The 26608-nt window shown below is 43.1% G+C and overlaps 1 protein-coding gene across 2 annotated transcripts in view; it reads right to left on the reverse strand.

Annotated features, from left to right (window-relative positions):
* TPH2 (tryptophan hydroxylase 2) overlaps window positions 1–26608 on the reverse strand; it is an 86725-nt gene that overhangs the window by 41694 nt on the left and 18423 nt on the right. For both annotated transcript variants that reach the window (XM_061204683.1, XM_061204684.1), the window contains 2 exons: window positions 15727–15923; window positions 10167–10302 (listed from right to left, as the gene is read on the reverse strand). In XM_061204683.1, the coding sequence (XP_061060666.1) occupies window positions 10167–10302; window positions 15727–15923 (333 nt within the window). The remainder of the gene's footprint in view (window positions 1–10166; window positions 10303–15726; window positions 15924–26608) is intronic.

Consider the following 26608-nt stretch of genomic DNA (forward strand, 5'->3'; position numbering starts at 1 on the left):
GAATCATAAGGAAGGCCATCAATGTTACTCTTCTTCAGTACAACTCTATTAAGACCAGCAGAAGACATTACACTTATTTTTTTTTGGAATTTAGTTCAAGAAGCATTTTTGTGTACCTATTATATACCAAGTGCTATGTTAGGAACTGAGACTTAAAAGTAAATAAGACATAATCCTAGAATAACCCTGAGCAAAAGTTACCTCGTGGTTCCATAAAAGAGCAAACAGCAAGTACTAACTTTCCTGATCTAGTGAAAGAAATAGTTTCCAGTTCTTACAAGTACCACAAAAGGGCTTCAAGGGAAACTGTCCATAGGTCTCCAGTTCCCCATCATCTCAGATATTTCTCATCTCTTGAAAAAATAAGAGATTTTTTTAACTCTTTCCCTGTGTGCTCCTCCTCCCCAAATTTTCACTAGATATTAAGGAGGTAATATAACATAAGGGTTATAAGAACTGTATATAGTCAGGGGTCAGCCCTAAGTCCATGTTGCACATTCCTGTGTAGGCAAGTTACTTAGAGCAGTGATGTGCAATAGGGTTTCCTGCAATGATGGAAATATTCTGTATCTGCATCGTCCAATATGGTAAGCCACTTGGTTCAGGTGATTATTGAACATCTTAAATGTGACCAGCACTACCGAGGAACTAAATTTATGGTTTTATTTCATTTTACTTAATAAATTTAAATAGTCACATCTCTACCATACTGGACAGCACGGATGTATTGTTTTTTCATCTGTAAACTGGAGATTATAAGGGTCCTTATCTCATGGAGTTCTTAAACAATGTTGTAAGATAATGCATTAGAAACATAAATTCCCAACAAGTTAGGTATTATTGCACATTAAATTATACTTACACCTAAGTCTATTGTACTTCAGTAGGTTTTGCCCTTTTGGAAGATACTTTATCACTTAAATAAGCAGCAGTAAGTTTCTCCAGGACACAGGTCATGCCATGTTCATCTTTGGGTTCCTGGTGCTTAGGAAAGCCTGGCACATAATAGATGTTCAGTAACTGCTTTCTGAACTCAACAGGATAAAACAGAGATGGTGGGGTTCTACTATACCATATAGAGGTAAATCTAAATGAATCCCAAGCATAGTTTTCCTAATTTCCAGTGTAGCATAAGGGCTTGGACGAGATCTTGGTTTTGGTATTTTCTAGTTGTGTGTCCATAGGGAAATGACCTGACTTCATTGATCTTTGGAATTGCCATCTATAAAATGGTGACAATCCTGCCTACCTCGTAGCCATGAGTGGAATGACGTCAGCCGAACAGAGCACATGTGGGAAATGTCAGAAAGGACATTTTTCCTTCTCTCCTGTCGTGGCTTCTCTACCTGTCAATAGATATAATTCTCTACATGGTGGTGAAGAGGTACAACCAGTGGTTACCTCTTCCTTGCCTAAAATTCAGTCACTTTGAATTTCTTCTGAACTTGCAATTTTAAAAAGCAAATATTCCTAAAATAATTTTTTTCCCAGGTCACCTCCGTCTTCCACACCTGAAGGTACATTAATGAGCTTCTCCCCGACGACATGGCACTGAAGGGACTATGAATTGTGACTCAGGTGTGGGTGCTTATGAGCGCTAATTGTGGACCACACAAGGAAGGCAAACCTTGGCGAGGGTGGAGCAGTGGGAAAAAAAGGAATCCTGCTTTGAATCTGCTAAAATATATACATACACAAGCTGAAAGCTGTATCCCAAGTCACTACCATGAACAGCCTAAGAGAACAACAGGGCTCTAGCAGGCACTTAGGTACAAATTTGGTTTCAAAATGCACAGGTTTTAAATAATGTATAGGGTTGTGTGCGGGGGTTTTTATAGAATGTCTATTGTTAGAGTGCTCGGAGCTTTGGAGACAAAAGGCTCCCATAAAAAGTCCTAGGGATTATTTTTGCTTTGAGGCACCTCACAAAACTAGACACAGTATTATGATTGAAAACTTGGGAGTCCAGGTCTAGGAACGTGGGCCTTGTAACTAAGGATGCTCTGGAATGTTACAAGGCACCTCAGCCTCCACGTGAATTTAAGAGGTGGCAAGGAAGAGTAGACCTATTTGGTATGTATATAAAGCCTTTTTCTCTGCAAAGATCAAAGCATTATTTCATCAGCCCTCACACAGGGAGGTTAAGTGGCTTACCAACAGTCACACTGAGAGCTGATGGTGGGGCCTGGAGTTTGGGCATGCGGTCCATAGTGCCTTCTGCCTGAGGATGCAGACAGAAGGATGCATCACTGCTCTGTAGTGAGGCACTTTCCCCTTCTTTTTCTCAGTGAAATAAAAGATGCCTCCTCTTGATAAAGGGGCAGACTAACGGTGGCCCTGTGAAGATCAAAGGAGAGAGCGGGCTTCTAACAAAGCCTGGTAGTTGGACCGAACACTGGATGGGACAGCACAGCACTAGACCGTCCAATAAGCACATCCAGTACTTAGGATTCTGGCAAAGCAGGGTCACCAAATTAAAGAAAGAAAGTGTCACTCTCAACTATCTTACATAAAATTTATAATTGGAAAATCAAGAAAGAAGCTATTCAACTTCAGCACATATACAAGTTTTGAGTTTTCCTCTATAGTGTTACTTTTTAATATAGAATAGTAGTTAATCCAACAGATGCCGGCACTACTCCCTGAGTTCAAATCCTGACTCCCCTATTTACCAGCTGTGTGACCTTGAGCAAGTTAATTAACCTTTCTGTGTCTCAATTTCCTCATCCATAAATTCAGAATAATAATAGTAACTCACAACTCAGAGGGTTGTTGTGATTATTGAGTTCATCCACATACAACACTTAAAATAGTGCCTGCACATATTGATATATACATGTTGGCTATTAGAAGTAAAAAATATATTATTATTGCTTTTGCTGCTGTTGTTGTTGTTGAACTTATCTATGTTGGAGAATGGAAGGGGTGAAAATATTCTCGGCTTAGGGCCTCTAACGTCTTAACTGACCCTGGGTGTAGCCCAAACCAAGTTTCTCCCGAGGGAGACAATGGCTGCTAAGCTTGGAGTGTGAGCTCCGGGATAAAACTCAGGAAAGGGAGGCCAGATGGGATCAGCTTTCTGAGAACATGCCATTTTCTGAGAATCGCTGGTACGATGCTGCTCTGCTCTCCTGAACAGCAAAATGATGATAGAACCATGGAGGAAGCCAGTTGGCTGGGCAGGAAGCTTGGCACTGCGCTTGGCAGGGATGAGGGTGATCTGTGGGAAAGAGCAAGTTTAAGCTAAACCAGAGCTCATAGGAATGAAGGTTAAACTCTATAAAGCTCTGGCTTATCTTCCTGCCTCTTCAGTAAGACCTTGCCTAGATGTGACTTCAGCAAGGCCCAATATTAAAAACACCCATCACGGTCAGGGCTTAAATCAGACAAGTTCACAGACCCAGAATCCCTCAGACGGCAGCAAGGAGGGAAAGTCGCAGAAGGAAAGGTCCTATCTTCCCTCTCATTACAGACCTAGTGAAAGGCATCTCTTTGATCAAGAGAGGGGCAGTCAATGTTTCTTATAAATTTGAAAGCCTGTGTCTTCACCTGCTGGTATTGTTATTTAACAAATAATGTCAGGATTAATGACTGAGCCACAGGAAAAGGAAATGAATGACATCTGCCAGTTTTAGAGAGGGTTCTGTTCTAATAAGCAAGGGCTAAGCATAAAATTCACTTGCTTAGCTTAGAAATAGATGAAAACTAAAGTTAGAAATAATTCACTTTTATTTTTCTTGTAAAAGTGGAACACAGCAGCAATGATAAGAAAAATCACCTGACTGCAAAACCTTTTTTAAACTTTAAAACAGTTATATTTAAAAATAACATTAATTGCCCCTAAAGTGTCCAACTATGACAAGAAAGATTTTCCTTAACGCAGATGCATTTAGTTGCATTATGGCAGTAAACACTGCAATATGAGTTAATGGTGCCGTGACTTTTTTTCCTAGTGGTGAAAGTTTGCTCTCTGATTTGAAAAGTGACACAGCGGGGAAGAGTAGGAGAAGACAGATCCGCATCAGTCTGTACTGAATCCTCAATCATCCCAGTGCAGCTCTGAATCCGAAACTCCCTGACTGAATAAGCTTATGCTATGCTGTGCAAAGGATATTTCTGTTACTAGTATATTAAGCACAACATCTGAAAAACAAAACAGAAGGCATATTTTTAAATGTTTTCATTAAAACATTTTTTTAAAGGGATTTCTGGTGCAAAACTGCACTATTAGTTTGGCAATAGCTCTACTGGAAAGACAGATATTGTACTGGCTTGACCTCCAAGAACTGATGTTGAAGAATGTGTGTTTATATTGAAAATGCCCAGTTGCTTCCCCCTGGGCAGAGGACAAGGGGTGAGAGGGTTGTGCTGTGGATGTGTGTTTCAACACTGCTCTGGGCAATGTTTTATGTTCCAAAGGTACAGAACCTTGAGGCATCTGGCCGCCTCTGGTCTTCATCGAGAAATCTAGATGGGATGGGTGGGTTTGGCCTATATAGGAGAGAACAAGACTGGATTATAATACCTTAAAAAACAGGACCTTCTTGCCTTACCCTCCTTCATTTCCAAGACCTCTGTCAGTCCACACAGCTTCTGAAGAAAAGCATGAGATTTGGCCCCAGGAAAATATGGTTTTATTAAACCTTATTTCTTATTAAAGAGCTCTGCATTTCTAAGATACCACTGGTCGTCAGGACTACAGATAAAATTGAAAATCATATACACAAGTACATGTGCACATGCAAATTCAGTGAGCAAGTATTTAACCTCCACCTTGCACAAAACACGTTCAAGAAGTCTGTTGAAACTATGAAGCATAGAGACCACAGATCCCCTAGAAGGAAGTGTCCGGGGAAGAAAAGCCAAACGAACTAAAGAGAAACTGGGGGTGGGCGGGTAGGATGCATACGACAGCTGAAAATCCAAAGCGCCCTCTGAACACCAGAAGGCTGACATCAGAGACGACACCAGGCCAGACAAGACCAAGGAGTGAGGGAAAGATACCTCCCTCCAACTCTCTTCTCCCTGCAGCGTGCCCAAGACCAGTTTAGGAAACACACTGGATCTCCACCGCCCCTCTCCAGCAAGAATCTTCTAGAGGCAAGTCCAGAGATGTTCCTACCACTGTTCTGGTCCGCTGTCCTCCCCCTCACTTCAGACATGCACAGCACGCCCACACACAGGACAGTCCTGCAGGGACCTGCACCACTGCTTGCCAATTTCAGAGCGTATCTTCTTGATGTCACATTTAAGAAGTTCAAATATAACTCAGAACACATCACAGACTGACACTGTTTTTTAAGAGAGGGCAATGAGCTTTCCTACCTTTAAGGTGAGACTATATTCAGGGTTTGTTACCCAAAGGGGGAAAATGTCTTCTTAGCACCATGTGAAGTGCAGTTAGGTCTCTCTCTTTTTCTTTCCTTCCCTCTGTCTCTCTGTCTCTCTCTCTCTCTCTTATTTTCATAAGGGGGAGGTGGGGACAAGCTTCACATTTCCTTTCCCTCCTCTCCTTCAGCTTCACAGTGAACAATCACTTTTTTCTTTTGAAATGATCTTCATTCCCAAAGCAAAACAGATAAGCAAAATAGGTTGGCCCTCCTGGGTGTGATGTGGAGAGAAGACTATTCTGGTCCAAGTGACCTATCCTCACAGCCTCAATTGGTGTCTAAAATTCCACCATTAATGGTTCATGACTTTGCCTGAAGACACTGAATATATAAAAATGCCTTATTGATGGAGGGGTGTCCAGCAGCAGCTCTTGAAATCAAAGTAAAGCTGCAGGAAGGAGTGGAGGGGCTGCAGCCCTGCAGATGGAGGTGCTACCACCACACAGGGTGCAGCCGGGGCTTCCCCTGTTCCCTTCACTCCACAGATCTCAGACTGAGCCTGGGACTCTGTGCATGTCTCAAACCTGGCACCTTCTGGTGGCAGTGGCATTCACGGCTTCAGCCCACTGTGGACTCAGTTTTTACTTCATATGCCAGGTTTGGGGATCCACTCCAACCTCAGTCTGGATCTTCTTGTTCCTGTATTGCCTTTGTCAGCTGGCCTTGAGTTAATTACAGTCTGATGAAGGAGACTGACACATGAACAAATAATTACCATGCAGTGTTGTAAGTGTTAAAATAGAAGGAAGGAAAAGTACTACAGGAATATCTAGCTCTGCCTGGGAAAGTCTTCACAGAAAAGGTTGCTACTGAGCTTTAATCCTGAGATTAAATGAATTAAAATGATTTCACAAGAGTCATTCCAGGCCAAATGAACCACCTGCGTTGGCTCATGCCTGTGCAAAGGCATGAACCAACAGGCTCACGGGGATGGTGAGAAGTCCAGTATGGCTGGAGCATAAGGTTTTGGAGGGGGGTAGAAAGAGAGACAGAAGATGTGATTTGATGATATCAAACATTTTTTGTTTTTCCTTGTATGTAACAGGGAACCAACAGAGGTCAGACAAAGGAATGCTACAGTCAGATTGGTGTTTTAGAAAGGAAACAAAGTCTACAGATTGCTTCTAAGAGAAAAATAATTGTCAGACAGAGCAACAATGACCTGCCAAATTTCTTCTTCTCAAACAGTGGTTCTCACTGGGGAAGATGTTGCCCCTGGGGACATTTGGCAGTTTCTGGAGACATCTTTGGTTGTCACATCTGGCACGGGTGGGAGTGTACTGTTGACATCTAGCAGGTAGAGGCCAGGGATGCCGCTAAACATCCTACCACAACAAAGCATTATTTGGCTCAAAATATCAATAGTGCCAAGGTTGAGAAACCCTGTTCTAAAAGATAAAGTGGCCAGAGGGTGCAATATGACACAGAACACAATGGACTTCCCAGAGAAGCAAAGAGGAGAGCAGGAGATTGGGGGGGGGGGGGTGGCTTCTCAAATTTTTGTTCTGCCACTATTCGCATGCCAGGTGATGCTCGCACACCCATGTAACTTAGAGCTCTGTCTCTTTCCCTGTCATTCCACTGAGTGAGAGGGATGCTCTTATTGGAATAACCTTGAATTTGACCCAATTGATTTTTTTAAAAGAAATCATTTGTAAACTTCAATACTCGATTAGTGACAAAGTTGCTTGCGATCACAGCTAATCAAAATCAGTAGCTATGCGACAACAGTGTGCAGGATCCCTGCCTCAGGCAGTGCTCCAAGGGAGAAAGAGCCTCACTTCTAGCAGAATCAGTGACCTTTCAATCCAGGTAGAAACACATGGAAAAGCAACTCTTCCCACCAAGAAAAGCAGGAGTCACTGATTCTCCAGGACTTTCTCTACTGTCCTCCAGGCCAGAACCTCCCCAGGGAAGCAACCCAATCTGCCACTGCTTTTTTAAATTCAAGCCCCAGTACCTGACCAGTTTTAAAATGTAAAATGGTAAAACAACCTATGTTTAACACCCAATATGTGTTGAGAGCTAGGCTATCAAAATACATTCTCCCCAGACTGAAGAGGAAAATAACAAAATTCTTTTTTCAGATACTGTATTTTCGCTGCTTTCACTCTCATTTCTAGCTGCCTCTTCAGGCACCCGTTTCTGTCTCATTAGTGCTGCCTCAACTACAACAGTTCAGCAATTAGAAGCAGTTACTTGGAAGCAGAGTACAAGCACCAAACACAGGAGCCAAGCTGAACTTCACAAATTGGAGAAGCTGCCCTCTTGGTTCTCAACTGAGGAAATGGGACTGCATTTCAAAGACAATGCCTGCGCAGGTGCTTGGGCAGGAAACAGCACTCCCGATCTAGTGTTTCATAGATTCGAACTACAGCATGTGGCTGGGAAGAGACTTGGGACTTTGTTATACATAAGGATTAAAGGGACCTTTACAGGGGCTTCCCTGGTGGCGCAGTGGTTGAGAACCCAGGGCACATGGGTTCGAGCCCTGGTCCCGGAAGATCCCGCATGCCGCGGAGCGGCTGGGCCCGTGAGCCATGATTGCTGAGCCTGCGCGTCTGGAGCCTGTGCTCCGCAACAAGAGAGGCCGCGATAGTGAGAGGCCCGCGCACCGCGATGAAGAGTGGCCCCCGCTTGCCGCAACTAGAGAAAGCCCTCGCACAGAAACGAAGACCCAACACAGCCATAAATAAATAAATAAATAAAATATAAAAGAGATAAGCAAAACATTCTCAAAAAAAAAGGGGGGGACCTTTACAGAGAATTGTGCCTGCACAGTGTATATGTGGAAGGACGCAGTGGAAACTGGTAGCAGTGGTTGCCCCTGGGGAGGATGCAGCAGGTGTCAAGGGAGCAGAGGAGGGAAAAAAGTCACTGCTGAGAGTGTGCCCTTCCGTAAGCTCTGAATGCTGAATCATGTGCACCAAATACTCATAAAATCATAAGAATAATTTAAGAAACAAATGAATGATATAAAACCCACGAAAAGGAGCCTGCCAAAACAACCCCAAGGTAGTGAATCCCGAGTTTCCATGCTCTGAATTAGCTTCCTCTTGTCTGTGTGGTCAGAGGAGTCATGGAAGAAGAAAACACTCAGATCGATAGCAGGAGCTCTAATTCACTTCTGAACTCTCAGCCCTTACTTCCAACTACCGGGGGCTTCTCCAACTGGAGGTCCCACCCGTGGGCCCCTCAAAGACAGGATGCTCCAAACCCAAATCCTCCTCTTTTCTCCCTCTTTTATTCCCTCTTGCCTCCAAGCCTAATCCCCCTCCAATATTTTCAATTATTATTAGAAAAAACTACCCATTCAGCTTCCCAATCTATTGATAAAAACCTTAGCATTGCCTTAGGGACCCTCTCATCTCCTGGCCCTCATTATAGTCACCAAATACTGTTAATTTCATCTTGATGATGTTTTTCTGAGGTGACCTCTCGTCCTATCCCACTGATGGCTTATAAACTGTATTCCTTCACTGGAATGGGAGCTCCTGCTGGTTTTGCCAGCTAGTTCAGTCTCCATACTTCCCAGTGCCCACCCTCATCATCTTTCTCAAAGACGATTATCTGATCATGCTTAGGAACCTTGGACAGCTCCCTGCTGCCTACAAAATTAAGCCCAAAGGTCCTGTTTTGACAAATGACTGTTTACATTGTGGACAAAAGAGTCATTTCATCCCTAACACATACCGATGCTCTGGCCACTCTAAAGTAACAAGCCTTGCTCATTTATGCCTCTTTTGTGCCTCCACATCTTTGTACTGGTTGTTTTCCTTGACTTGAAAGCTTTCCCCTCCCTCCCCACTCGACTTTACCCAAAAAAAGAAATTCCTACCCACCCTTCTAGACCCCCACTCACTTTTCACTTTCTCTGAAATGCCTTTCGGAACTGTTCCCTCCCCTTTGCTCCTCTGATACTCTGCACACACACACCCTTACAGCCCTAAACACATTCTTTTGAAATTATTTATGTTTCTATCTCCCCTGCCAGAATGGGAGAGGCTTTAAAAAAACAGCTGCTACATTTTACTCATCTTTGAATCCGCTGCACCTCCCTGCTGGCATTGCACATAAATGTTTGCTGAATGAATTGGTTGAAACTACTTTGGTAAAAATGTAACACATTATTCCCCCAATTTTATAGACCTCTGTGGCTAAAATCTCATTTCTTTGCCCTCTCTCTCTGCATACATTTTGGCAGCTACCACGGGTCTCAGGAGGGCCAGTTATTCAAAGGCAACTAACAAAGTGCCTGCTATTTGTAAACCCTCTGGGCTAGATTTAGAGATTGCCTTTCTTAGCTCTGACAGCTCTCCTTTGAGCATTCATCCACTGTAAGAAGCATTTCTCTCCCAAATGTCTGGAGTCCTATAAGTAACCTTTGTTTACCCTGAAAACACTTTCAGGGGCGCTGAAAGGAGCTAAAAAAAGAAAAAAACAATGTAGTGACCCTGCAGGGACCCAGCTGGTCAGTGAGCCTCTGTCCCCTAGGAAGGGGAGGGGGCTTCGGAGACTCAGCTCTAATCCCCGCCCACTTCTGTCACCATCAGCTACTTTACTGCTCTCTGCTCCCCAGTGAAGACCTTGGCAGCCCATTAATCACAAGACTATTCAGGTAAAACAGCATCATAAGCAAAGTGATAACCTCGGTGGCCTAAGGAACAGTGGTCTTTAGGGTTCCTGGACCCAGTTTACTCTCAAGTTAAGTGAGCCCTGACCACTTTCCAATGTGGCGGTCTCCATCCAGCCCAGCTTTCCAGTGTGGGTACTCACGGTTCCGGGGTGTAGAGGGGGTCCGAGCCATGGCGGATGTATTGAGTACAGTGGAACACTCTGTAGGCCAGTCCTGCCAGAAAGTCTCGAGGACTCAGGTATCCAGCCACTGGTCTCACGGTGAAGCCAGACCTTTCTAAAGAGGAAACAGAAAGAGTCAACTAAATATTAACCCGACAGGACTTGATGGTCCAAGCAGGGCTTCCTATTATTTATAAGGCTGTTCTAGAAACAAAGTAATCAACGTCCTAAAACTCTTGACAATTGAATGACATATACTGTTAACAGCTATCGTGTTTGTGGCTTCGGATGACTAAAATACACTCACGAATGATGGTTTCCAGGGGAATAAGACATTCATTAAAATGGAAAGAAAGGCAAAAAAAACTTTAAGGATTTAAATTCAGAGGCCAAATTAGGATAAGAAAGCGCAAATACGCAGGAGAAGGTTACAATCTAAAGTGATGTAAACTAAATTTTTGGTGGTGAGCACAAGGTAGTGTACATAGAAGTAGAAATATAAGGTTGTACATGTGAAACTTATATAATATTCTTAACCAATGTGACCTCAGTAAGAAATAATTTTTTTAAAATACATCAGATGCAAAAGACTACACATTTTGTGATTCTATTTATATGATGTCCAGAGGAGGAATATCTATAGATAGAAAGCAAATCAGTGGTTGCCCAGGGCTAGGGGTAGGAACAAGGATTGACCATAAAGGGGCAAAAGAAAACTTTTTGCAGTGATGGAAATGTTGTAAAACTGAATTGCTGTGATGGTTACACAACTCTATAAATTTACTAGCATCACTGAACTGTACAGTTACAGTGGGTAAATTTTATGTTATGTAAACTATACCTCAATGAAGCTGCTAAAAAATATAAATAAATAAATAAAGTGATGCTTACTACAGATTACCTGATATCTTTCTAAAGACACACCTAGATAGGGATTCTTTCTGCGTGTATGTGGTCAGTGAACACAAAGCTAATTCACCCCCTTGACTAGCATCCTGGAATCAGTTCACACGACAGCTTTCTATTGTCAAAACCACCTAACCCCTTCATTCCGCATTGCAATATCCCATTTCTGTGATATTATGAAAACAATTATATTACCGCAGTTTGAAAAGGTACACTAAAGCTCTGCATGCTTTGTTGGTTTATGGTAAGAGGAAAAAAACAAAATAAGCAGAATACAATAAAATCTATGAAATCAGCCTAGACTGCTAACCCAGTTAAGGACTGCTTAATACTTCCTGCTCATGAAGGCCCAGAAAATTTCAACAGGAGGGGCTCTTCTTCTCATACCAGCACTGTAAAGGCTCCCATTCTGAAAACCTCAGCTCATTAGAAGAGCATCTCAGAATGGTTAGAAATGGTTTTGAAAGATAAAAACCAATTAAGCGTATAAAACAAGTCCACCCTCGATTCTGGGTACCTACAAGGAAATAACCCTGTTCTCAGGCCTCCTCAGACCTGTAATTCTAACAGTGTTCAGTTCATTCCAAAAGTTCTCAGGTGGATTGATTGTTCTCCACTGAAAATCAAAAAGATAAGTGTATTTTTTTCTTTTTGAATTTTATGTCAACTAAGTCAGTATCCCACATGTGGGGTACAGGGGGAGCATCCTTTAGTTTAATAGTTATGTATTTTATTTTCTTATAAATTTAAAAATATATGTATCTATCACATCAAGAAATTTGAATTTGTGACTACCATTGCTTAAAAAGTTTCCTTTTAAAATAAATTTGGTATTTTAAAAGTGAGTCCATTAAAAGAAATAAAAATACACACATTTACATTGTGCTTGCTGTGTACCAGTGAATGATGCAAACTGAGTGCCCAGTACCCAGTTCATCAAAGGTGTGAAAATCAATAACAATAAGAGTAGTAATAGTAACTAAAACTCTGCTATGCTTAATGTGTGTCAAGCAATAACTTTAGGGCTTTAGGGTATATCAATTAGTTTCCCCTCCTAACCTTGTAAGGTAGATAAAATTATTATCTCTGTTTTCAGAGAGGAAACTGAGGCACAGAGAAGTTAAGGTAATTCATCTATCTAAGGTCACACAGCCAGGAACCGGCAGAGCCATGACTCAATCCCAGGCATTCTGCATCCAGAATCTGTACTGTACTACACTGCCCCTCATAAAAATATTAAGTTGGGTGACAGATATGGCAAAACTTATGAGATGGTAATCTAATTCCTGGGGTTTGAGAAACAAAGCAGTAAAAAGCATCCCCACATAGGAATAATCAAGACCATGGTAAATATATAATACGCACATAACTCCATGGGAAACAAAGAGGGACATGCCAGAGGCGGGGCCGTTAGGGAGAATATAATCTAGTTAAACAACGGCATAAGGCATTATGCATTTAGGCGGTAATTAAATGACACTGATCAATGGTCCTCAATCTCTTTCTCTCGGTAACAAATATCATGGATGACATCCATGCATGGGGCCCTCCCATCATGCTAAGTGTGGTTCTCAGTGGCCCAGCTGTCAGGCCATGCCTACCTCTCTCCTGATACACACATGAGCTAGGATGAAATTGTGGTGGCTCTTATGATGAGGATTCATAAAGAAGGCAGGACTTGCTCTGAGCCTTGAAGAACAGGTAGAATCTGAGCAGGTGAAGTAATGACTTTTGTAGCAAGGCACAGAGCCTAAGCAGTGGTATGAAGACCCACAGCTAGAACAGAGGGTTTGTGCGGTGCAGTCATAGCAGCAGACACACTTGGAAAGCTGAGTCAGGGCCATGAGTTGAGGCTGAGCAGTTCAGAACTTGTGCGTACAAACCAGAGGCCAGCAAACTATATGGCCTGTAGTCCAAATCCGGGTTGCCGCCTGTTTGTGTATACCTGTGAGCTAAGAATAGTTTTTACATTTTTTTGGCCACGCCGCACGGCTTGTGGGATCTCAGTTCCCCGACCAGGGATTTCATCCAGGGCCATGGCAATGAAAGCCCGGAATCCTAACTACTAGGCCACCAGGGAACTCCCTTTACATTTTTTAATGGTCACATTTAAACGGTTATAATAAGTACTTACCCAATAGCCCCGATTTTGCCTCTTGGCCCACAAAGTCTAAAATATTTACTATCTATCTGGCCTTTTACAAAAAAATAAAAAGTTTGCCAACCCCAGTAAAATCAAAGGGGAGCCACTGATAGCGTCTGAGCAGAGATGTCAGGAATGAAGAAATGCTTTAGGAAGCTTTATCTGGAAACAGTGGGCAGGCGAGTAGAGGGGAGAAGAAACAGGTGTCAAGGATGCAGTGATGGGGACCTCAATGTGGATGGTAGCAGCGGAATGGAAAGAAAAGGACAGGTTCACCATGGGTCACAAAGCTAGAAGTGGCAATACCTGGAGACTGGGGTAAGCTCAGTCCTAATTAGGCCCTCCTAATAAGCCCCTACCCTAATGCCCTGAACCTGGGAATATGTTCCTTTAGATGGCAAAATGGACTTTACAGATGTGATTAAGTTAAGGATCTTGAGCTGGGGAGATCATCCTAGATTATCTAGGTGGGGCCGATATAATCACAAGCATTCTTATAAGAGGGAGGCAGGAGGGTCAGAGTCAGAGGACATGTGACAAAGGAAGCAAAGGCTGGAGTGAGGCAAGGAAGGGGCCACGAGGCAAGGCATGTGGGTAGACTCTAGAAGCTGAAAAGGCAAGGGAACAGAAGCCTTCAGAAAGAACACAGCCTTGCCAACTCCTTGATTTTAGACTTCTAATCTCCAGAACTGTAAGATAATACATTCATGTTAAGTCACTAAGTTTGCGGTAATGTGTTACAGCTGAATAAGAAGCTTATACAAAGGCTGATTAAGTGTGGCAGGGAGGGGAGCGGGGTAGGACTTCAGAGGAGGAGTGTAACCGAGCAGAACCCTATGAGGGGGCCTCCCTGGTGGTGCAGTGGTTAAGAATCCGTCTGCCAATGCAGGGGACACGGGTTCCAGCCCTGGAACCCAGAAGATCCCACATGCCGTGGAGCAACTAAGCCCGTGCGCCACAACTACTGAGCCTGCGCTCCAGAGCCCGCGAGCCACAACTCCTGAAGCCCGTGCACCTAGAGCCCGTGCTCCACAACGAAGAGTAGACCCCGCTCGCCGCAACTAGAGAAAAGCCCACGCGCAGCAATGAAGACCCAACGCAGCCAAAAATAAATTAATTAATTTAATTAAATTTTAAAAAAAGAATAAATTTAATCAGAAGTGAGAAAATGCAGAAAGAAAGGAAGACAGTCAAGCAAGACAAAATAATAATACTTTAGCCATTAAACAAAGTCAAGGACCTTTAGTTCTTCCTCAAGGACTATATAGATAATATTCTGAGCCACGTCCTTTGAGCTGTTTTGCAGATACTGAAACCCACACCAGGTGGAAGAAGTTAACTGTATGCTGCCCACAAGCACGGAGACCCCAGACCGGCTGGAGCCAGAAGGTTGTTGATGCTGGCTCCCAACTACCTCCCCACCGACCAATCAGAAGAACGTCCACGAGCTGACCACGCCCTGCTCCTTGAAAACTGTAAGACTCCTCACTACCCCGTCCAGGGCGGACACACAGTCTTGAGGACATTAGCCCGATATGGCCCCCTTTACCCGGCAAAGCAATAAAACTATTCTTTTCTACTTCACCCCAAACTCTGTCTCCGCGTTTCTATTCGGCACCAGTGAACAGAGGCCAAGTTTCGGCAACAGGAATCCTTAGAGCCTGATGAGTCTAGAGAACCTATCATCGCCGATAGAAACAGGGAAGACAGGGGAGGAAGGGAGTTCCAGGGAAAGAGGTAGGCGGCAAGGCTTTAGCTTTTAGAACTGCTGTGCCTGAAATGGGGACGAGAGAGAAAAGAGTAGAACCCGAGGACTTCCCCGCAGTGAAGGACACAGAAGGAAGTGCGGCCACTGTAAAACTTCACCTCCACCCCCATCCCCACAAGAGCCCGAAGTTTTCCCAGTTGCTGTCCCAGGAGGGGCAGCGAGGAGAGTGACCACACAGAGAACGTGGACGCCAGGGGACTCTGCTTCGCCTGGCTCCCGGCTCTCACGCCAGCACTACCGTTCCGGGCACGATTTATACTTTACAGTAGCGATCTGATTAACTGACTGACCTCCTCCCCAGAGGAAAGCCACTATGCTCAACATTATCCGTGATATTTCTTCATCCAGCACATCATTCTTAGCAAAGCAAATACAGAGCTACCTTTGAGATCATTCCATGCCTATGTAGCCCAACAGAGTCGTTCCTGGATCAGAAAAAGCTCAAAGCTGAACTTGCAAATGTCGGTTGGGGTTCGCTGTATAAAACATCCCACCAGAGAGACCTCACCAAGGCCCTGGGCTGGGTGAAAAGCTGAGTCCATCTCCCCGCCCAGAGGCCCTGCTCTGCTTCCCACAGGTGGCCCAGGTAACTGTTGGTGCAGCGCTCCTCTTTTTAAATCAAAGGGAGCTCTTATTTGGAAAAAGGGCGATTGCTGCCACGTGTGTCCTTAGACGGCCCATGAGGATGTTGGGTAGGAAGAGAGAGCCCGTGTGAAGCTTACCTTTCAGGAAAACCGAGACGTCTTCAAGTTGGGGCACGTTGTCCTCCCTGTAGCCACAGTATTTAGTCAGCAGAGGGAAGTTTTTCAAATACTCCCGGCAAGCATGAGTAGGATAGAGTTTGGAGAGCTCTCGGAACACAACGCCCCAAGTTTTAGTTTCTTCCTCTGTGTACTCCACTCTGGGGATGGGCTGACCACTAGGCAGGAGAGAAGAGAAATGAATGAATCTAGCTCTGGGTCACTGGGCTAAGTGTTTTCTCACCTTCATACCTATGTGAGTCAGATTCCTGTAAAGTGGGACGCCTGAGTGTCCGAAAGGATCCCACTAAGTATTATTTTTTGAAGAAAATGCTAACCTTCTAATTTTGTGTCTGTGTTTAAACTTTCATATAAATGATTTAAATTACATCTTCACACATCCTTATGGACATTTGATAAGATTTTTGTTCTGACACTGGGATCAGTAACAAGTTAAGAGTTCTGGGTTGGAAGGAACTGGTTTAGGTCCAAAGCTGTGCTCTGAGAACCTTTTCTGCAATCACCCGACAACAGTAATAAATGGATGTTGTCTTTTGAAAATAAAATTGCCTGTGGGTCCTCTTTGTCCTCTGTAGGGAACTCACCCCAATGTCCTAGTGTAATTTTGAGGTTATTTGTTCAGTGAGAGAAATGTCTGGGAAATACTAAAAGCCTATGCCAAACTTAAAAGTGAGAGTTTTGCGAACTGCAAAATAGGAACATTTATTATACATCATGCTGAGAGGTGCACACATTAAGCCCTGTCAGTTAGGAGAGAGGTCAGCAAACTTTTTCCATAAAGGTCTAAAAAGTAAATATTTTCAGCTTGTGTGCCATACAGTCTCTATCAAAACTGCCCAGGTCTGCCACTATATCTTGAAAACAGCCACAGATAATACGGAAACACATGAACATAGCTATGTTTTAATAAAACTTGCATTACAAAAACAGACCAGATTCAGCCTGTAAGTCATACGGAGCCAATGCCTGGTTTGGAAAATTGAGAGGCAGCCCTGGACCGGGGTGGTCAAGGAGAGCTTCCTTGGAGAAGGCACAACTTAAGCTGAGACTTGTTGGCCAGGTAGGATCTGCAGGTGCCCTGACAGAAAGAAAGGTGAGTTTAAAAATGCTCTTCTAACAGCAGCCAGCAGCCATGAGCAGGGACCATAGCTCCTGAGGCCACGTGAGGTCAGGAGAAAGGAGAGACTATGGACACGTGCTTTTGCAAACTGGCTTGAAGAGCCAGAATCTGAATTTAGCCTCTGATTAAGAAACCTATCCTGAAAGTGAAAACTTCTCATGACCTGCTCAACAGTTACCTGCAGCAGTCCCCCACTGCCGTCCCTGGCCACTTGTCACAGATTCTGCCCCTGCAGTCAGCAAAGACCCACACAACATATGGAAGTCCAATATATACACATAAACCTAGGGATTCTGCCCCTGTTGAGCTATGTAATCCAGTAACCCAGCCTGCACGGGCAGCAACTGGCCCTCAGGGCTGCTGCAGCGTCGGGCACCTTCAGCAAGCTGGGGTCATTCAGAAGCGCCCCCTTAGGTAGAAAAAAGGGCAGGAGGACAGTAAGAAGAGCAGACTCATAAGCAGAGCCCTGTCCCCAGCCCTCTGCATACTTCAAAGTATTCTTACCAAAATCTTTTCTGTTGAAGGTTCAGGTCCAAATGTGATTCCTACTGCCTCAAATTATTTTTACTGAAAAAAATTAACTGCAGTACATGAGGGATGAGGGAACAACACACACTGAAGAAAAAAACAGAAAGTAACATTTATTTTCTCTAAGTACCAAGACTAGGGCTTATGACAAACCAAATTAGAACAAGATTAGCCTTGTTTAAATGTGACTGTTGATAACAAATAAAAAATTACAACCTGACAAATATTTGCTGAGAAGATCAAGACTGCTAAGGCTTAGCCTCTGTGATGAATTTAGAAGAAAGCTTGAAATGGAAAGATAAAAATAGAAAGGATGTAAGGAAATAAAAACATGAACGGTCTGCCTCGGGTACCAGCAAATTCAACAAAATCAATTTGAGTCGGGGAAGCCAATAAAGCTGATAAGGGCTGTGCACAGTCAGAAGGTGGAAAGCGATGAGGCTGAAACAATAAATGAAATACCGAGAAGCCATTTGAAAAGAATCATTAGGTCAAACTTTTCCCTTCGATACCAGTCTGCAAACATGCAGCGTTTCAAAGGGGAACTGACTGTAGCCAACAGGAAGCTGCAGAAGAAAGCCAAGTGTGAGTCTGGGTAGGAAGAAGGAGTTATACAGACCTTCCTCCACTTACAATGGGGTTACCTTGTGATAAACCCAATGTAAGTTGAAAATATCATCACTCGAAAATGCCTTCAATACATCTAACATACCAAACATCATGGCTCAGCCTAGCCTACCTTAAACGTACCCAGAACACTTACATCAGCCTACAGCTGGGCAGACTCATCTAACACAAAGCCTATTTTATAATAAAGTGTTGAATAGCTCATGTACTTTCTGGAATACTGTACTGAAAGTGAAAAACAGAATGGTTGCCTAGCTACAGGATGATTGTAGGTGTATCGCTTGTTCACCCTGGCGATCGAGGCGGGGCTGACCGTGGTTCCCTGCCACGGTTCAGCATCACAAGAGAGAATTACACTGCATAGTGCACTGAAAACAAAGATCAAAATTCAAAATTCGAAGTACGGTTTCTACTAAACACATTTCACTTTCACACCACGGCGAAGTAGAATCATCCTAAGTCGGGCCTGTCAGTACGTATCTGTTAGTTAATAATGAATTCCTAGCATCCCGACCTTGGGAATACAAATGACCACGCATACGGTCTCATCTGTTTCCACTTGTCTGTCCTGCCTGGGTAACTAATGAGCCTTCTCCTTAAGTTAATAGCTGGTGCAGTGCCCTGCAGCTACCCTGAACGGGTCAGTCTGACTGGTCACGCCAAGAGATTTCTCACACCGCTCTGACCCCCATATCCCGGGTAACTATTTAAGGTAAATGTTTAAAAATCAACTTCACACAAAGTAAAGGCTACTCTTATCCATTTAATTTCTGTTAAAAAATATCCCAAATACAGAAAAAATAAGAAATTTCCCACTCTTCCATGTAGTTAATAAAGGTATATAATAATAGCTCATCTTTGAGAACTTACTATTGGCCAGACACTTTTTTAAAGTTAAGTGTTTTTATATAACTTAGCCCATTTGATTCTCACAACTCCATTGAGGTAGACCCCCCACCCCCATTTTACAGATAAGGGTATTAAGGCTCAGAGAAACTAAGCCATTTGACTAAACTCATGGTGCCAAGCTTAAAACCCAGTCTGTCAGGCTCAGGACTGGCTGTGGTCTTAATTGATTAGTGTACACCAATGAAATAAAAAATTTATCCCAGGCACCAGCTCATTTTCACATACCAAATTAAAATAAGGCTTATAGGTATATGTACTTATATATAGAAAATCTCATATACAATCATGTAATCATGATACTTGCATGTATTTGTATAGATCACATAAAATACTTTCATATTTATTCACTCATTTAACCTTCTCAGTAAGACCGGTAGGTAGTGCTTGGGGCACCAGGAATGCAGGGACACCTATTTTTTTAAAACTTTGTAATTTGACATTTGAAAAAATAAAAATTATCATAAGAAAAATCAAAATGTGTTGCACTTCTCTGTACTTGTTATGGGTTAGTGGGCTTTTTGTGAATTATACATGAGAAGAATGACAGAGGGGTATCCTGATCTTTCTAGGGCCCAGGACATATACCCCCATATCATTATGCATCTATCTCTGAGTACATGTCATAACATGTATGTAATAAGCATCATATCCTAGTGTCCTAAAGCTCTGCTCTGGCCTACAACTAAAGTCACTTAAGTACTCCACATTCTAGAGAAAGCTCCCAGCAGTTGGAGCCAACCATCTCCCTGCAGGGCTTGTGAAGAGGCGGCAGAAATGGCTCTACCACCAACAAACCCCCCTCGTACCACTCTTTCCACCCCACCCCCAAACTTCACCTACCAGTCTAACAGGGAATCAGACATGCAGGATTGTGGGGAAGGCTGGTGTTAGAAGGAAAGGCCATATTCCTTCTCCTTCCCTAGGGGAGGAGGGCAGGCTGTGCCACAAGAATCACTTGTAAGGACTGCAGGCGCCCTCAAGAAGCAGGGTCTGGCCTCTCCTTTCCCATCTGGACACTTGCTGAGCCGCAGGATGCCCTGCTCTCCCTGGTGCTGCCACCAGACTGGAGCAATAGAGACGGGCCCTGGGAGAGTGTCTGGAAGCCCAGGACGATGGCGTGCTATGGGGGAGACGAGGAGACCCTTGACAGGTGTCCTCTGAAACTTGAGGTTCATGTGAACATGCAGCCTGATGCCCAGGGACATCTAGAAATTCCCATGGGACCCAATGTGGTGTGCCCGGTAGGAAGATGGGGAAGCCCCACCCCATCCAGGTCTGCTCAGTTCTCAGGAGACAGAAGAATGCTCCGGGGGCTCCCCTCATCCCTGACGAGGAAGCACTCAAGGCCAGGTGCATGAGGGGTACCCAAGTTACGACGTGGCCAACCTGGAGAAAAGGATGATGCTGTGAGCACCGAAAGGCCAAGGGAGGACAGGAAGCTTATCTGCAGGGGTGGAGTGGAGGAAATGGTCTAACCCCAGGAAGACTACACACAACACTCTGCAGAGAACTCTTCAACAGAGACCACCGCCTCAGAAAGAACCTGTCCGAACCAGGCTGAGAGCGGCCAGAGGCCTGCCCACCCCTGACGTTCTAAATAGCCTGCGAAAAGCCCTCAGCCTCCTCTCTCCCTCCTCTCAGCTCCCAACTCCAGAGGAACTAGGTCGTAGAAGAGAGAAGGAAAGGTATCTCAGAACCGTACACACACACACACACACACACACACACACTCCAAAGAACTGAGGAGGAGGAGAATACACTTTGAATCAAATTTAAGATTAATCTTTTTTTAAATGAATGGGACTAGGTCTTAAATACCCCAATGAGACTCTACTAATAATTGAAAATGAAAGGAAATTAGTTGTTGCTAAGGAACTTGCTTCCCAGCAGGAAAGTAGGATTCAACACAATACAGCGGAAAGCAGTGAGTAGGGAAAATAAAACCATTTTACGTTGGTATAAACCCCAACAAGATGAGACTCCTCAAGAAACTAATTACAAGTGAATATTATCTTTAGATCTCTAGGGAATCTCTTCCACTTATATGGAATTAGTTGGGCTTCCAGAATTCTTAACACCCACCAAAATTATTATTCACAGATTCCTAATTTACTGGAGAAAAACAGATGTGACTTTCAGCAGTTTCCACTCAGTGCAGATTCTTCCCTCTTGCCAAAGAATGGCAAACTAAGACTTTACAAACACGACAGGGAACCATTGCTCAGTGAAGACAGTACAAGGAAAAGGGCTGAAACCTTCACTGTCAGGGTTTAGCTTGACAATAGGAGAAGCATCCTGGTGCAATATGTGACTAAGAGATGACTAAGAACTTTCTCTGGAAATACTGAAGACTGTGGGAGGCATCTTTCTGCCTGTAAGGTTAAATCCCACTCTTCCTAGAGGCAGGGCGATGATTCTGAAAAACCTGCGCATTCCCTGCAGAGAGGAGAAAGTAGAAAGTGCATAGACAAACCTAATTGGGGGCAGGTACCGATAGAGTTACTCTATGTTAAGTCCTGAGCTTGTTAGAACAATGCTGTTTAACAAACACATTTTTACACTGAAATCCAGGGACATAAACCCCACTGGGGCTGAAATTATGGGAGTTCTCTCTCCAGCCAGATGAATAAGCAATAATGCTTTGGTTTTAATTATTTGTTTGATCTTCTCCTCCAGCATGTCCAACAGCAAGCTCCTTTTCTTATACATATTTTTTTAATTTGGGGAATTGGAAAACATTTGATTATGTTGGTACAGCCTGGCTACCTCCTGGAGTCCTTGCTGCTAGAATTCCTAACGTGAGATGCAGTTTCTCTGCTTGTGTTATCTTTAGAGGAACTCCAGTGCGGGGAAGCAATTCCCCTATTCAGTGGAGGAAGACGAGACAGGCTGAAGTTGATAGTATTTACATCAAGATGGCGAGACTGACTGAATCACAGTGCAGACTGTGTTCTTTGGAAACAGTTGGATTGCCTCAGTGGCAAGGACGAAACAGAGCAGAAGGGAAACCGAGAATTGGTTGGGGGGGGACCAGTGAATCTCATAGAAACAGTTAGGAATGAACTCATTTTCTATTTTATTTCATTACAGGTTCCTCCGGGCTGGAGATGCCTCACTTATTCAAGACCTGTTTATCTGCCTGGAATAAACCGTCCCTTTCATCTCCGCCTCATCTCTTCTCTCCTTCCCCACCTTAGGCATTTCTCTTGAGATTGACACTTCTACCTGGGGGGTGCCGAAGGGAAATGAGAACAGGAAATATGTAAAAATCCACCATCTTTGCAACTCATTAGCAATTAGCGGCTCCTCTAAGGGTTTGGACAAAGCCTTTGGAGAACGATTATTGGAGCATGAAGGCAGGAGGTCTCTATTCTTCCTCGAGTTATGAGATGTGTGTGCGGCACTCCTCAATGGGCATACCCTGAATTCTGCATCATTTCCAGGGAGCTATCTATAATTCACCCTCTCTCCTCATTCAAGAAACCACATAGGAATACGGAAAAGTGAGACTGACATTATTCCAACATTATTCTAAGAATAATCTTGATTTTGATCTAATGTAATTTTAAAAAGGAAACAGTCATCATTCACAAAACTTAATTATTAATTATTACCCAGCATTTGTTATACTTCTAACAACTGAGGTGACACACCAATGTGTAGAAATTTCAATCAGTACTGAGTACTGACTCTCACCCATAGCCAGTGACGTAATGTCACCTAGTACTATGCTGGCTGGTACCCCCTTCATAAATAGTATCACCTGCAGCCAGGTGTCGCCAGAGTAGAGCCATATAGTCAATAAGTGTTCCACAAGATGATGGCTTATGCCTTTGAGACCGGAAAAAAATGTTGCTACAAGCCAGAAGAAAAAAATCCTCAGTAAAGTGGATGAATTCCGTTAAAGTTTAACCAGAAAGCAAATGCCATTTTCATCTACTGATTTTTAAGAGTCAGTGAGAAAAGTCTAAGGCTCTCGAATCTGATAAAATTACATTTCAGAATTCAGACCATAGAGGACACTCAATAACTTTATGATAAAATACTATCAGTAATACTCAGGGGAAAAAAACAAGTAAAATATCCAAAATTACTATTCTGCTAAATCTATCCCCCCATTACCATGTACACTCCTTGAAGACAGGGATTTTTGTTTGCTTTGTTCATTTTTATATCCCTGCCCCGCAGAATTAAGCCTAGAACAGATAGATGTTCAATAAATAATATTCGTTGAATATGTAAATCAACCAATCAGACCAAAACAAGCCACGCACTTAAAGTTTGAGAAAAAAGTATAGTTGTTTATCGGGAAGTCTGGCAGATAGGCATTTGTCTTACCTCATCCCTACCTCATGTATTTTAATTGCTATGGAAAAAGCAACTCTAAGACTGAGATTTTAAGAAGTTTTCTGGTAACTTCTGATTAACTTTATGTCCTGCTTACTTTACAGGTAGGGGTTTCTCTTTTTTAATTTTCTCACTCAGGTTTTCTAGGCATTGTCACCCATCACACTTGTAGCCAAAATTTTCACCTGGAAAGAAAGCGGCCTATGCAAACCCAAAGGGACATAAATAAACACAGAGATGTTTCCTTGGCTAGATGTCTTAATGAATGAACTCTCAAAGCCACAGGCACGATGATTAAATGCTATTTTTCAAAAAGGAAACTCACAAACCAAATCTTGAGTTATACCAAGATTTGAAACCATTCAAGTCATTGGACATTAAGTGGCTCGATAAGGGGTTCATTTGATGAGGAGATTGGGCAGACTAAGACAGGTAAATTACACCAGAAAGATAACTGTAAAGGCACAAACTCATTTTCAGCAAGTCCCCTAGGCTAGTCAGGTAAAGAGCATTTGTGATCACATATTTTATTTGCTTTTGCAAATGAGTTTCGCGCACATGAATTATCGTAAATGAGTCTACGGGCCCTAAGGAACTTTCAGATGGTAGCAAACAGAAACGTTAGTTTGTTTTGTTCACATTGTTAATATTGGTGCTGCCTTTACAAGAGACATAATGAAAATAAACTACTGCACCTAGGGAGCCTCAGGAAGAGGGAAGATTTAACTCCTGGAAATTATTTGTTTTTATTTGTCCTGTGCACCCCAGGATAGGGCTTCTCACCATTTTCTCACCTTGCAGAAAGCCCTTGTCACATTCTAGAGGAGTGATTTTCTTCTGCCAAAACTACCATGAAATTAAATATCAACAGCAGCAACAGTGGGTCTAACATCCACCAACACGTGCATGCTCAACATATACAAGGGGAACTCGGAGAATGCAATCCAGAAAAGAACTAAAAGTTAAGAGCAGCCAACAATCTCAGGCCACTGGGATGAAGACACACGGGCTAGGCTCTCCAAGAACTCCAAGTTCAATCCCATATATCTTGCATCTTGATCAACAGGGACCAAATGTTGCGGACCACTGGGCCCTGACCTCCCTCTTTCGGTAGTAGATGAGGGAATGCAGTTATCCTACAGTTCATAAGCCTAATAATAGCATCCATTCATCCATCCATCTAACTGTAGCAATAACAATAACATAGTAGCACATGACATGGATTTTGTCATATAATGCTCACCTTATACAGCGATTAAATGACTGTTTATGGTTGAGACTAAGGCTTATAGACATAGTCATCTATCCAAGATCAAACAGCTAGTAAGTGGCAAAGCAGGTACTTGGATTCAGGAAGCCTAGCCCTAGAGACCCCACTCTAAACCAACACACCTCAGAGCAAGGTCTTGAGTACCTAGCATTGAGTTTGGCCTCTGTTTCCTCATTTGAAACTGAGGGAAGTAAGACAACCACACAACACAGAGTATCAGATGAGACATCATCTGCAAAGTGCCAGGGCCAATGCCTAGTACCTAACAGGTACTCGATATAGTTGGTTCACTTCCTCCAGGTGTATAGAAACGAAAAAAAAAAATTTCATCACTTCCCTGCAGGGTCGGAAATAGGTCTGGAGATAAAAAAGTACATTCTTCCGTATAAATCCATTCACCCCTCAGACATTACTTGTGAAAGTAATTTTAATCCTTCATGTTTGCGGAAATCATTTCAAAGTAAAAATACTCATACCTCATTCTCCGTGAAAGACATTACAATTTGGTGCAACTTCTGTCCTTGTCAGTAAGCCGTATTGTGTTAACGTTTTGCACAGCTGTGGGAGCCGTGCTATAATCAGACAACATCCTACTGAGGCATTGACGCACATCTAAAAAACCCACCAAGCCCCGAAAATGGAACGAAGAAACCTTTTCCAAATCAATTTTCCCTTTTGTCTTTCTTTGCGACTCTCAAGCTCCCTTCCTTTTCAGCCATTGAGTTGAACTCCAGGTAGAGAGAAACATTTGGCATGAAAATGATTCTCCCATAAAGCCTGACGTCTTTTAAATACTTACAAGAACTGTGCATTTCAAATATGCAGAGAATTCTATACAGAGAATAACTTTCTAGAAACCCATGTCATTTAATTCTGTTGCTCTTGTTTTCAACTTGTGTATAATACCACCTATGTCAAATGGAAGTAGCTATGCAGATTTTTTTTAAAGAAAACCAAAAGAAAAAAGTGTTGCCTCTTGGGCAGAAAAAATATTTAGATTCTGCAAGAGAGGGACTCCTGAAATCCCTCACGTGACCTTCCTCAGAAACTATTCAAGTCATCTGGGAAATGACCCCAGCACGACGAATATTTGGGTTTGTTCTGCTTTGCAATTTACCGCTCCATTTCAAAGAAATTAAAGCATCAACAACTGGTGCTTATGCAGGACTCACAAAGTACCTCAACAGCCGCATACATCTCAGCTCCATTCAAAAGCTGAGAAAGCAAATCAATGGAGGATAATGGAACGGGATAAAATTAGCTCAGTCGGGGAGAAAACATATTTGCCTTCTCAGGTGCCTCTTCTCAAAAGGGCAGAGAAGGGAAAAAATTAAAACTTGGACCCTCATCACAATAAAGCCTACAATTCATCAAGGTGACCATCTGCCAATGAAACTGATAAGGAAAATGTTATTAAGGATAAAACTTGCAACCCCCGTTTTTTTTCCCACTAAGAAAGCATAACTTTTCCCTTTCATTCTTCCTCTACCTTCTATTTATGTTTCCAATTAAGATTTGTCTATCTAAAAATCGGTAATGTGGCACTCACGAGCCCTGTTAGTAATGTATTCCTCTAAGCTACATTCTAAAACCAAGCAGGATCCATAAATCATGCCTCTTCTTGCATGAAATGAGAAATGCTACGGTCAACTGAAATTTCTGGAAAGGTGGAGAGGTGGAGCCACCCCAGTTATTTTTCTGCAATTTGCAATAATTGCAAATGCCTCCTAGGAAAAACTCAGCATCAGTAATCCTCCAGCTCACACGTAAGCTAAATCATCACAGCTACCTATGAGCAGGGAAGCCCCAGTATGCACAGCATTGGGCATCCGGAGGTAAGAGGAGGGGCAGCAAACAGCTCTACCCCATATCTGTCTGGAGCCTTTGTCTCTGATCATCCATCTCCTTCCTTTTCTGTACAAACCTATGGCTGACTCCTGCTGAGTCACCTAGTGAAGGGAAAACTGAGGAGACCTCCTGAGAAGTGAGGTGTTGGCTTGGAAGCCCAATATGTTTATTCCAAGGCAAATCCATTCCACAAT

Source organism: Eubalaena glacialis, chromosome 11 (genome assembly GCF_028564815.1).
Source record: "Eubalaena glacialis isolate mEubGla1 chromosome 11, mEubGla1.1.hap2.+ XY, whole genome shotgun sequence".
In the NCBI taxonomy this organism is placed as follows: domain Eukaryota; kingdom Metazoa; phylum Chordata; class Mammalia; order Artiodactyla; family Balaenidae; genus Eubalaena; species Eubalaena glacialis.